A 13,336-nucleotide genomic window follows, 5' to 3' on the forward strand; every position below is an offset into this window, starting at 1 on the left:
AAGAACTAGCTGAAGGCCTTTGATCAATCAGCTATCAGCAGCTAAACAAGTTCAATGGGCTGAACAACCTGCTCTCGTAGGCCAGCTTTCTGACCTTGTTCTACAGCACACCATATTCAAGTGAGGAACAGGTAGAGGCTGAGTCCATGCTGCTACATAAAAAGAACCAATGTTTTGGATGTTGAGCCTTCTTCAGACCAGCGCTCTTCCTAATTTATAAAGGCATTTGAGATCCTAAAACTCTTTGGCATCTCAAGGCGTTTGCGGATGGCAAAATTAGGAAGGGTGATAAAGTACAAAGGAAATGTAGAACGTTTCAAAGGCTGAGCAAACACCTGCCAGATGAAATACATTGCAGAATTGTACTCTATAAATATCTGTAGGGAGCCAACAAAAACAGAAGGGTATATATAAAGTAGCATTACAGCAAATAGAGTAATGTTAAGGTTGCATAACGCACTGGGTAGACCTCAAGAGTTGAAAGAAGAACAGTCAAAAATTGCATGTCTAAAAGAAATGTGGTACAGAGACAGGTGAGCCATACTCCTCCCTTGGGTAAAACTTTGCTGAACATTTTAATGCAAATATGGGTTTGTTACACAAGCCAAGACCCAGAACAAAAGGTGAGCTCCCTCTCTAGAGCTGAACTTGTTACAGGTGTTGTTTAAGGTGGGGCAGCTGAGAGGTTCACAAGCAGGATAAACCAAGCAAAAACAAACGTGTATGAGCATCGAGGTCAGTACATGGACATTTGGGTTTTGAGAACATAAAAAAAGAACTTTTACACTAACCATATTTTGTGAAAAGTGAGTTTCTGTCCACACCTATGTTTTCACAAAAGGCAGCCCAAAATGGACAAGGCTGTTCTGCTAATGTTCACTGGCACACAGAAATGAACAGAACATTGTGTCTGCACTGTCCTGGCTTCTTTGGGGGTAAGGAATTGCAAGACCCTGCCATTCACTTTCAAGCCTCTGACGCCCTCTGCAGGATGAAGCTGTAACATCACTTTGTTTTTTTGTATCTGTATTATTTTTAGAGGCCATATCCTGCAGTTATTGTTATTATTTGATTAATATCAAATATTCCTCCACCCAAAATCTCAATTTGAAGTTTCACATGAAAGCCGAGGCCTAATTGTTTGCCATAAGTGTTGCCAGATTTCAAACAACTACAAAAATATTTTGCTCTAAAGCAGGGATGCTAAGCATAGCTTTCAGTCTCCACCCTCGTTGCCTGCAATCTGGAGAGACTGGATCTCTCACTTGTCTGGAGAGAAGTGAATCAATCAAAAGCTTTGGCCATGTGTTGACATTTTTAAAAGGTCTTCTTCTGAAACTGTTATGCTGATTAATATAATTTGCAAACACAATATAACCTTGACAAAAAGCTACATTAAATAAACACGATCAAATCAAATCCATATACTGTAGTATCTGTTTTTGATACAGTTGTGTACATTCATAAATCTTCTTCTAGTTTGATGCTTGAATGTACAGTACAAAGTGAAACTGGAAGACAAGGAGAAGGAGAAAATAAAAAGGGGAAAGGCAATGAACACAAAATGTTTACAGATTCATCCAAAGATTGAATTTGAAGAACTGCTTGTTCCAATTCAGTTTCACCAGGGAGTCAAAGTCTATCCCAGCAAGCAACAGGTACAAGGCAGGGTCCTCCCTGTGCTGGAAACCAGTCTATAACAGGGAATACACACACACACGCACGTAGGCACGCGCGCACACACACAGAAGCCAAAGTGATTCACAAGAAGCCCCAAGTCCTTGAACTCAAATCCAAGGACTGAACGCAAATCCAGCCCCAGCATCCACTTGCTCTAACTCATAAAGGACAATCACCCTTTTTAAGAACTGTTGTAATATAGTTGAGGTTGCATGACTCTGCGTGGGTGTGTACTTATTGTAAGATGTTTATTGTGGAATAAAGTTCAACTCTCCTTGAACTGTGGGACAAAGCCCATATAAACACAAGGGGAACATACGAACTCCACACAGAGAGTAGCTCAGGTCCTGGACTGAACCACGGGCCTCAGTGCTGCAAGGCAGCAATGCAAACCACTACCATGCCACCTCATAAAGTCACTTTTCTGTTTAAAATATGTTATTATTTTACAAGGATTTTTAAACCTGATCATGCATTTTAGGGTATTAATGGACACATTAAAAAATTGTAATCCTGTAAAAATAGAATTAAACAATTAAAAAAATAGACATGGGACACTTCTTCATGAAGTAAGAAACAGCTCAGCAGAATGCTCTGCAGAGAGGAAAATGTATTTTTCTCCCCCTTTAACTCCATAGCTGTGCCATGGCTATATCTTTATGCACATACTTGTAAGAATGCATAATGCTGTAATAATAAAATAATAAAAATATTCTGGAATTATCTGTATACATTCCAACATATTATGAAAACATTCTAGTTTTTTTATTTGTTAGTGTGATTAGTTATTTGGCAATGTAAAACATTAACAGAGTATTACATGCTTAAATAAGATGTGTTGTAAATGTCCAGGTAAGATATTTAATAATGTGTAGATTAAAACATAAGAATGTTAAAATAATCATAAGTGAAACAAGGCCATTCAGTTCATTTATCTAATTAAGTTCTATGGGTTTGTTAATCTGATTGTCTCCATCCAGATATTTCTTGAAGGATCCCAGAGATGTTTCAGCAACGTTTGAGAAAAAAATACACACCTACATTGGGTTTCTTTCTTATTTTATATATATAACTAGTTTAATCCTATGCTACGATATTTCAAAACCACCATTCTGCAATCTGAAGATGTGATTGAGATTCATTAACAGTTCATTAACAGTTTTAACAGTTTTTGTATGTGTACAGAATATGTGGTCTCACGGCTCCCCCTTGTGGACATATATTATATGTATTATATAAATTCTAGGATTAATTTAATTCTTCTTGAGAAGAATACTTGTCTAATCCTGTGGTAGTTGTTACAGTGTAGCAGAAAGTGCATCTCTGTCTCTGCTTCTCCCTGCTGGCAGTGGGATCATAGCCTGCCCTCTCTGGATTGACGGTGTCTGTCATTAAGCTTCTACAATATGTCCAGCCTCTGGTCGCTGAGCCTGTCCTCTCTGGATAGCCGAGTCTGCCTGTGTCCAGTTTCTATGACCATGTTGTGGTCACTGAGTCTGTCCTCTATGGACAGGTTGTGGTCACCATTTTATTTATATATCCACTCTGCCCTTTTGTATTGATTGGTTCCTTACATTGTCTAGTTTAGAAGAAGCAAATGATGTTAACATAAACACTTAACCTAATGTATAATGAGGCTCTACAAGCTTTTCCCATTTTGTAATTAACGTTTTTGTATTTGCTACTGATATACGATATTCCACTGTTAACTACTTTAAATGTAATCTGCCAGATTTTCCCACTGTTTAATTGTCAGCATTACCAAAATTAATAATACCATACTGTATTATAGAGGGGGCTCTTCTCTGGGGTCAAATATTGGCTCAATGGGGTTTTGTGGTAGTAGAAATTCTGATCAAACTGAGGTGTAGCATTGTTTCATCGCTCTTCTCTATACATTATTTAGCAACCAGCGTAATTCAGGGCTGCACGCATTGTTTGGTGTTTTTCTCAGTGCTTGAAGTGTGGGAAGACTTGGAGAGGATAATTATACGTTCGGTTAGGTGTTTATGTAAGCACATCATTTACATCTTGTAAAAAAAATTGTGCAAGCAATACAAAACACATAATATTGCGGTTAGGTGGGAAACAAGTGTTGATTCCAGTTAGAAGCTCTGAATAATATTGTGGCACATGAAAATGTATCACTCATGGTTGAAGCTTGATCTGCAGGTTTCTACAGCTGAACAGCAGGGGGAGGCATTTCAATGTGAACCTCGTCACAGTGACGCTGAGTAATCTTTGTCTTTTACAGAAACCTGTGAGGTTCCATTTTTGGGATGGCCATCCCAGCCACACAAAGAAATAAGAACTCAGACACTGTTGTCATCTGAAACAGTTTTTACATATCTTTTCTATTTTTGCCTACAGATTCGTGGGAGCCTGGAACAAGCTTCCCTGCCGTGTTGTTGAGGCCGATACCCTTACTTCCCTCAAGAAGGAGTTGGATGAGATCCTGGAATCAATTAGCTGGATGAGCCACATGGTCTTCCTTCATTAGTAAGCTTTTATTTTGTTCTTATGAATCACACATGAAGCAGTAAACACAATCACCTGTCCTGTCACATATGGCTTTATTAGAGCTTTACAACATTGTCCTTAGAGAACCAAAGTTTCATAGGAGTTGAGACCAGGAGTTCCCCAACATGGCCTTGGGGGACCCCTGTGTCTTTTGTTTTTCTTCCAGCTGAGCTCTTAATCACAAGCTAATTTCTTAAATTTGCTTTTGGCTCTTCACAAATTGAGTGGGATTTGTAATGGGTATGACCCCTCTGTCAGTCCTGGATTCAATAGCAGGACAGCACCACGATTACAAACAGTGCCGATTGGGTCTCAGACAGTCAAATACTCTGGACCTCCGTTTAACCTCCCATCTGGAGGGTGACACCTTCTAAAGCACAGTGTCCCCACTCATCATACATTTTTGGAAAGATTAGTCCAGAAGGAAGTGCACCACCTACTGGTCCACCATCACTCCTTACAGCACCAACCTAGTTTCCCTTAGAGGTCTACCATCCAAGCAAGTAATGACCAGACCCGGCCCTGCTCAGTTTCCGAGACCTCACAAAATCAAGATACAACTTGATAACACAGCAATAAAATATTATTAAAATAATCTACAACAAGAGAGTCTGATTTTTGTCCACTGCTGTAAAGAATAATTACATATTTATTGTTACGATTATAGAATAAAAATATGCTTTTCTGGTGGAGCCAGATGTCCATCTTCAGAGAAGTGAGCACCATTGTTCTCCTTGTGGGAGATGGTGCTGCAGGTTACTGTGGAATATGGAATCATAGCTCCATGGTATTGTGTTTAAAATATTGTTCTTATCTCAATTTATTTTAGACATGCTATGAGTCCTGAAATCTCTCCCCTCCTCCTCCTGCTCCAGCCCTGCAGTGAATTTCCCCAGTTTGCCTTAAGTGTTTAAGAGCCTGTGGTGCAACAGCAATCAGCCCAAATCTTCTTTGTCTATCCCTCCTGCAGATCAGTTCACCCACCGCTGTAATTAAGGATAACCAAACAGTGCAACTGTACACTCCAGGCAGTGAGAGCCAGAGGACCATGTTGATGACTCAATCAGTGTGATCTGTTATGTCTGCAGAGCATAGTGGCTGCGTCTGGGACAGAACAAGAAAGGGTATAACAGGAAAAGAAAAGAGTCATGCTGTACATTGAAACATTATGCAATACTTTTATTGCTTTTTATAGACAATTTATTTACTGTCCTGTAAGCACTAATATAAAATAAATTACAAAATGCAGCAGGCTTGGTATTGCTTCCACTTATGTACATGAAAGACATTGTTGTGATCAACACAGTGCTCACACCCTTCAGCTTTCACATACCAACACAGAAAGATGTTTAGGAAACTGTCCCCATCTAGTCTGCATTGATTTGGTTCAGTGTCTTCATGGAGGCAGAGCAGGCCCAGTTTCATCAGGTGGTTAGTTCACAGAGGTGGCCCTACAAGGCAACTTTACTTATTCACAATTCTCCAAAAGCACTTTAGGCATGTCCCTCCACACTGCAGCGCAGCCTCTCAGCACTGCGCAGCGTACTTTCCAAGAGCAGTAGGGCTGGGGGTGTCAAGCACCACACCTCCCATTGGTTCTAGTCCAGGCCTTCAGAACAGCCACTGATCATTTATAGGAATAGTGAATTGCCACTTCATTAAATGGGCAAACAGCTGGCTGGGCCAAAATACTGTAGTGAACGGCGTTAGTAAGGTCAGTTCGTGAAGCATCCCTCTTGCCCACTGTGGTGAGGGATGCTGGTGTGTGTGGAGAAATTAAGGGGCTGAAAATGTGCATCTCTCTTACAGGTTCATATCGTGCTTCCAAGAAGAAAATACACATGAGCATGATCAAACATGATCTGAAAATCTGAGGCTTGTTTATGTCCTAGTGAAATTTGAAAACCTGAGGTACTTTATTACACAAAAGGTTGTGGAAGTATAGAACAAGTTGACATCCACATTGTTGAAATATTACTATCTACGGTATATAAGCATTACTGATAATTACACTGGCTTCCTTCAAGGAAAGGCTGGCTGAGATCCCAAGATCAATTGCCAATGATAAAAAACAAACAAACTTGGTGGTCTGAGTGGTCCCCTCGTGTTATTGACCTTCCTTATTTTCTTATTCTTTTATAATGACACTGGGCTGAAACATTGATTGTTCTTCTCACCTGGCGGCACTGTGTATCTGTTCTCATCCCAGCACATGCTGATTTGCCTGCAAAACTATCAATTAAAAATAAAGCAGAATTGAACACACGCCTCGTAATATAAAAGCTCCCAGTGGTGCCTGTCCAGACACTTCCATATACTAACCTGTGGATCTGCCATCACAGACGCTTGCCATCCTTCAGTCTGCAAGATGAGGCCACTGAGGGATGAGCAGAATTGCTGCATCTTGGCAGTTCCAGTAAAGACGTAGCCCCCATGGCTGTGAGGATCACCCTGTTTGTATTTGCGCAGAAGGATCTGGCATCAGGGCCTGTTTTGCCAGGTGACAGCTACTGTGGCAGCTCAGTCCCCCAGTCCCACCCCAGGGTGCAGCCCAGCTGCTAGTTACTCGAGTTTTCAGGCGGCCTTGTCACACCACTTCAATTATTTCGTCTTCCTCCTCTCCCATTTCTCCTTTTCCTTGCGCGTTATCCTGCTCCTCTGGCAAACTTTCCCTTTTTGAGGAGGAGGCTGACAGAGACTCAGCACGCTGGCCCACTCCGGCTGTCTTCTGGTCATGACTCTGCTTCCTCCACTTAATCCTCCTGTTCTGAAACCAGACCTTCACCTAAAACCAGAACCCGGGAGGTTGGTGAGCCGATCTTTGTGAGTGCGATACAGGATTTAGATTAGATGATAACTAAATGCCAATGGTGCAGTCTTGGGCAACTATAATGCTCCATCAGTAGTTTGAAGTTATGTATCGGAATGTGTATTTCAAGGGAAAAATAATTATTTCATTTGGCATTCTCTGCTTTGTTGTATTGTTTCAGTCACATCGTTCCACTACACTTGAAAATCTCCTCATTTATACTCTTTCTCAATCCAATCAAACCTTAAAACTGCATCAGCAGCTTGTTGAAAGTAGAATGTTGCTTACAGATGGGCTAGATGAGCCAAAAGACCCCCCTTTTATTTATAACCCTTCTTATGTTCTCAAACCATCTAAGTAAAACTTGTTTTTAACAAAGTACATTGAATACAGTTGAAAACAGGTATTTTAAAAACACCCGAAGAAAGCTCTACAGCCGAAATGTTGTGTTTCTTTTCTTCTCTTTTCAGCATGGAATAAACCATTACCTGCTCCTTTGCAGCCTAAGCATGCTGCCACAGCTACCTACTTAAACTATTTTAGAAATAGAACTGAGATAACACCTCTCGGTCCTCCTCAACCAGTTTGCAAACGTATTACAATGCAAGGCATATGTCATTGTAATGTAAAAGCTTTCATCATCTTTGCCCCTGTTTTCCAAAGATGCAACAGTCTGGGTGTCAAGATTCCTCCAAGACCATTAAGAAGGTGTTAAGAACACACTGCTGCTAACAACACCCACTGTGGTGTGGTATGCACACTCACCCTAGTCTGTTTGACCAGCTAAAGCTTTCCGACACCTCAGAGGGGCTGACAGACAAACACGAGGGCCTACTACCAGAAGAGAGGTCTGCGCAGGTGGATGAGGTGCAATGGGTCACACAGTAAGATTCTGCTTGAAGGCGTGAAGGAGCTGCTGTGATTATCTGATTTCTTTTACTAACTAGGCTCTCCCCCCCACAGGGTAGTGCTAATGTAGGAATCAATGCACAATTCTGTTTAGAAGCACCAGATTCAGAGAGCTGTATTTGTGGACATTTATGTACGAACACACCAATCCCATGGGCCAAATGCCGAGGTTAGTGGCACTCAGATATCAGGAAAGGATGTCCATCAGCACTCTCATGGTGGGACTTTTGAGTCTACAGAGTGTCCACTTTAGACATACTGTACTGAGACGGGATGCACTAAGAAGTTTGAGTGGGGGTCTGCGTGCGAGTTGTTAAGGAAAAAGTGGAGGTTAATTCAACTTTTGCAAGTTGAATTAAGAAAAAATCAATATTTTGGCAGTGGAGCCACCCTCAGGTGATGACATACCTGACTCCATAGACAAAATACTATTTCTGTTCTTCTTTCTACTGCTCTGTGTTGGACTCTCTCCTTGTCATGATGTATCAAGCCCCGTCAAGATTAAATGAAGAGCTCTAGTTGATGTACAAGAGTGCTTATTAACACGTAGGATCAGCAGCAGGCCAAAGTCGCACACTAGAATGGAAGAGCTGAGCAGAATCGGCCTGCCTCAGGCCGGCGGCTCTCACCTGTGTCTCAGACAGATTCAGCATCAGGGCAAGGTGCACGCGCTCTGTGCCCACCATGTACTGCTGCCTCAGGAACTCCAACTCCAGGCGTTCCAGCTGCTCGGGGGTGAACACAGTCCTCACACGCTTCATCCTGGCGGCACCCCTGCGCCACAGCGCTGCCAGCTTATCCGGGGCACCCCCTGCTGGAACAGGGCAAAACCCATCTGAGCTACACACACAGCACCATGGTCCTGGAGAGCTACAGTGTCACCCAAAACACATCTGAGCTACACACAATGCACCCAGGTCCTGGACAGTCACAGACTTATCTGGTTTTCATTGCAACAAAGCTCTCAGTTACAGAGGGAACTGAGCCCATTGTTGAGGAATCTGAATCATTAAAAGATATGTGGGTTCAAATCTTTCAGCAACAGTTATTCTCTCCTGCCTGGGGCACCACATTGGGCTTCTTATTTCAGCTGTTTAATGAGTACAAATAGTGTAGTTCACTTAGTAAAAATATTAGTCGAATTCATTGATATTCAGGTAACAGTATTAAATGCTAAAGCTGAACAAGTCTTATTCCAGTTTGACGCACATGGCACTGTTAAAAAACACCTGTCAGAAGTCTGACTTGAGCGGGAGAGCTGACAGGTTTCAATCTCGCTTCTGCGAGAAATTTACAGCAGCACCGGCACTTGAAAGCACGGATGCAACGTTGTGAAGCATTCCAGAAAAAAAAGAAGACAGGTTTCTGGACTCGTTTCTGAAAAGCTGTACCTTAAAATCCAACTGCTTCTATAACTTTAAGAAAAATATTTCCCTGTAATGTTCCAGTAAAAAAACCCACTTAACTGCATACAACTACAAGTCGCTATAGATAAAAGTGTCGGACAAATTAATAAATAAAAGGATATTCAAGAAAAAAAACAATGCAAGTAAAGCTCTTACTTCTCTGTCTGTGTAAGGCGTCAAAGTGTTCGCACCTACTGTGCAGTAGTCCAGCCGGAACGGGGACGTATCCCACGGTGTAGGGGTATGACACGGTGGCAGGCCAGCTCCCGGTCCAGAGGGGGCTGCGCTCCACTCGGACCCCAGCGAGACCGCGCTCGGCCTCCACTCTGCTCAGAATAGAGTCAATGCTGAAGGGAAGCTTGACTGGTATCGGGGACGGATCTCTCATCTCCGCCGTCTTGAAGGTCCTACTCGATGCACCATTTAAAATAAACTCCGTTTTCTCGTGGTTAGGCAACATTTTCGGGGATAACTTAAGCTTTTTTTCGGTCTGAAAAATGAAGAAAATTAACGAAATATATTTCTTTGAAAACAAAAGGCACATCTGTTTTTCCCAGTGACCAATGGCGAACAGTCGTTGCTGGCTTTTTGGATGTGAGCCGTAGGGTTTTTATACGCCTGAGATACTTTCACATGCACAGCACCAGGGGACCAGACTCCGGGGAAATGACTGGGTAGTCTCAGCCCCCACTCTTCCACCACACCCACACCACCAGCAGTATTGTGACTTGAAAAGATGCTGCCACTGTATTTTAAAGTGAGAGCAAAACCCTTTTCCCTTTCGACATGTTTTGCGTTCACACTCCGATTATATCATTTGAAGATGTATTACAGCCTTTGTGTAAAGAAGTGTCTCCTTGTCTCGGTTTGAAATGCATTTCTACTTAGTTTCCACTTGTGTTCCCTGGGTCGGGTTTCACCTGATATTACTGATGATGATATTGTAGTTATTATTAGTCATGGTAGTTTTACTTCTACTACAAATATATTACTAGGGGTAAAGCGAAGGTAATCCGGCTAAAGGCAGAGCAGGCATAATACTTTCAATACTAACGCCATCGCTAATATTGCTTTTCTCTTACATGTACTGTATTGTAAAATAAGTTGTGTTTTCTAATAGCTTCAAGGTGTACTTACAAATCTTTAATCACTTCCTTTTGTCAGCATCAGTATTTCTTTTTTAACGGTACAGGATGAGCAATGAACCACAGAGCTTTCCTTATAAACAGGAAATGGGGACCACAATGTAAACACAGTGTTCTTGATGTCGTCATGAATACCTGTTTCGTTATTTAAATGTGTTATTTATTAATATAGCATAATTCATATTTATTCATAACGTATTATTCTACCTATCGCATATCGAAATAAACGTTTGTATTAATCTAAACAATCTTGATACATTAACCTTTTAAATCAACGGAAGATCGATAAATAGATCATGTCTTTAGAATTACATTAATCAATTACTCGACCAATTACTGAGTGAATGTTGTGTCCACGCATCACAACAGCTCCTCCCCGAGTTGTTCAGTACTGACTGCCAGCTATAGACAGCATGTTGTTCCCTGTACTGACCTCGGGCCTTTAAATTGATGGTATCAGCGTTTAAGTAGCTGATCCACTCCTGTACAAACAATAAAACGCTACATTTGATAGTAGTGGTCTCTTCTTGTATAGTAATGAAAACAAATTAATAAATCGTTGAGTCGTCCTGCAGAGCGTACATTTTAATGTATTTTAAACAAGCCCAATTCTGAACAAGCAAATTTTTGCCTTTATTAGAGGATGAAAATACAAGGTGGGTGCAATGGCTATATATATTATATTTTATTTTTAAAAAGTCAAGACCTGGGGCATATTCCCGTTTTGTTCAGCAACGAGTAGTGGTCTTCCCGGTCACTTTCCCCTCTAGAAGGACCCACATCTCTCATAAGCAGTGTTAAGGTGTCACGGCCGCGCGAGCCGCACTGGGCCCGCATTAACCGATAAACTAATGGACCGTTTTGTTTCTCATTATCACTGTGTGTTCAGCTAATCTATTGCTCTTAGAAACCTGGAAATTTTCACCCCGTCATAACGAGATGGGAAAAGTAGCACTTTCTTGCTTTTGTGCCACCCCAGTGAGAGAGGGGGAAGCGCTATCACCTGCGGGTCCTGAAGAGTCCTCGCCTCTTCCTCCACGCCGGGAGAGCGGATATCAGTGGACCCTAGTAGCGCCCCCCCCGCCCCCCCCATGTTTTGGAAAATTAAAACAGAAATCTGCGTATGACCGCTAAAAGCTATTTGTTTAGCTTACAATCGATCTGAAACCGTTAAACTGTGAAAAACACCCGTCGGATTTAATGAGAGAATAGCTAATATCGATCATTATATAGTGTTGAGTTTCATTCATGTAGTTTATGGTCAGCATTAAAATAATTTGTTTTTCATATTTTAACAATCCGAAAGATGTATTTTTATACGCAGTATATACTGTATATAGACTGAAACTCTGACACCCAGAGCTCCCTATCTCTAGGCGCTTCTTCACTCATGTTCTATAAAATAAACAAATATATTGTGCGAAAGTCCTACACTTGAAAATGCAAAGCGAAGTGAAATAGTGTTCTTTCCGTTTCTTTGAAAAAAAAAGAGGTGAGTTAACGTCAAACTGGTAAAAGGGGTTTGTTCTGTATATTCTACTAAATATGAAGAAAGTAATTAGCCTATAAAACACCTTTCTTACAGCTTTGAGTTGGTAGAAACCGGCTATCAGGCAACCAGTTTGATGAGATGCAGACTCTGTGATTCCTAAAAGTGACTGCGAAGGACTACCTGCTGGAATTCTTAGGGTAAAAGGAACAAGCCTATTTCCTGAAAGCCGCATTAAAAGTTGTCAGTTGAGTTTTCCATTTCCATTAAAAGGTAGTTACAATGTATTGGTATTGCGGTTTAGTTCATGCACTTTGTCCCGGCGTTAGATGTCATTGTACTGCCCATCTTGGACCTTTTGCAAAAAGACAAAAGATCGAAAGAGACATCAAACGATTCTAATGGATGTTAATGACTATTAGATAAATTGGTCCACAAGCCCTGGCCCACAAATAAAATGCAAAGGCAGGTTTTACAATAGCCTACCCTAAAAACCTTCCAGAACTCGAGTGAACTACATTAGTGCTGTTCTTTTTTTGAAAGGCTGTTCCTCAGCAGTTACCACATGCAGGCTTTTTAAGGCGTTAAGCTCCATGAGAATTTTCACACCTAGCTTTTCTAAGAGCACAATAGGTCAAAATTTCCATTTGATTCGGACATTGAATCGCGTTCTCTAGGTGCTGAAAATGTGCGGCGGAAATCTCTTTTCTCACTCTGTTACAAACTCAGGTCCTGCCAGCAATCGCGCAAGACCACCTTACCGCCGTCAGACGCCACTTTGAGACTGATGGAGGAAACTGGGAGTTTGTTGATATCCCCGTATAGAGCCACAACTGTTTTTTTGATGTATTAATCATACAGGTAAATCCCCTTCACGAGCTACAAGGTACCTAGTGATACCAATTAAGGAGGATTAGCAAACACTGCAGAAAATGTAATTAAAACATTTAAATTAAACAGTAAATTAAACTAAAAATAAAGTTTTAGAAGAATTTCACAACTGCATTTCACAAATACATAAATTACAAATACAAAATGAGACATACTTGGAGAAAAGAGACTATCAAAACTATACTGTAGGTGTCCATATTGTCACATCATTTGTCGTCTAGATAAGGTGGGAAAGCAAACAAAAAGTCAAGATAAAATTGTATAATGTCTTCGTGAGACCTAATTTAGAATACTAAATTAATCAAGAATAATCAACAATTCCGACCAACCTATATATAGAAAATATATTGTTGCAATGGAAACAGTTCATAGATTATATTTTCAGGGTCTTAATTTCTTAAGGGAATGTCCTACACTGACAGGATAAAGAAGCTGAATCCTTTTACTCCTGAACAGAGAAGAGTAATAGAGACTTGATACAAGTATT

The 13,336-nt window shown here is 41.0% G+C and overlaps 1 protein-coding gene across 1 annotated transcript; it reads right to left on the minus strand.

The window, feature by feature from the left end:
- Positions 1-6,396: 6,396 nt before the first annotated feature.
- LOC148678237 (homeobox protein notochord-like) lies at positions 6,397-9,941 on the minus strand. The gene is made up of 3 exons (XM_088647466.1): positions 9,481-9,941; positions 8,548-8,729; positions 6,397-6,985 (listed from the first exon to the last, which is right to left on the minus strand). Exons 1-3 carry the CDS (start codon positions 9,866-9,868, stop codon positions 6,788-6,790), a joined length of 768 nt encoding a protein of 255 aa, XP_088503592.1. The 5' UTR covers positions 9,869-9,941; the 3' UTR covers positions 6,397-6,787.
- Positions 9,942-13,336: the final 3,395 nt, after the last annotated feature.

This window comes from Lepisosteus platostomus, chromosome 1, assembly GCF_059453375.1.
Source record: "Lepisosteus platostomus isolate fLepPlt1 chromosome 1, fLepPlt1.hap1, whole genome shotgun sequence".
In the NCBI taxonomy this organism is placed as follows: Eukaryota; Metazoa; Chordata; class Actinopteri; order Semionotiformes; family Lepisosteidae; genus Lepisosteus; species Lepisosteus platostomus.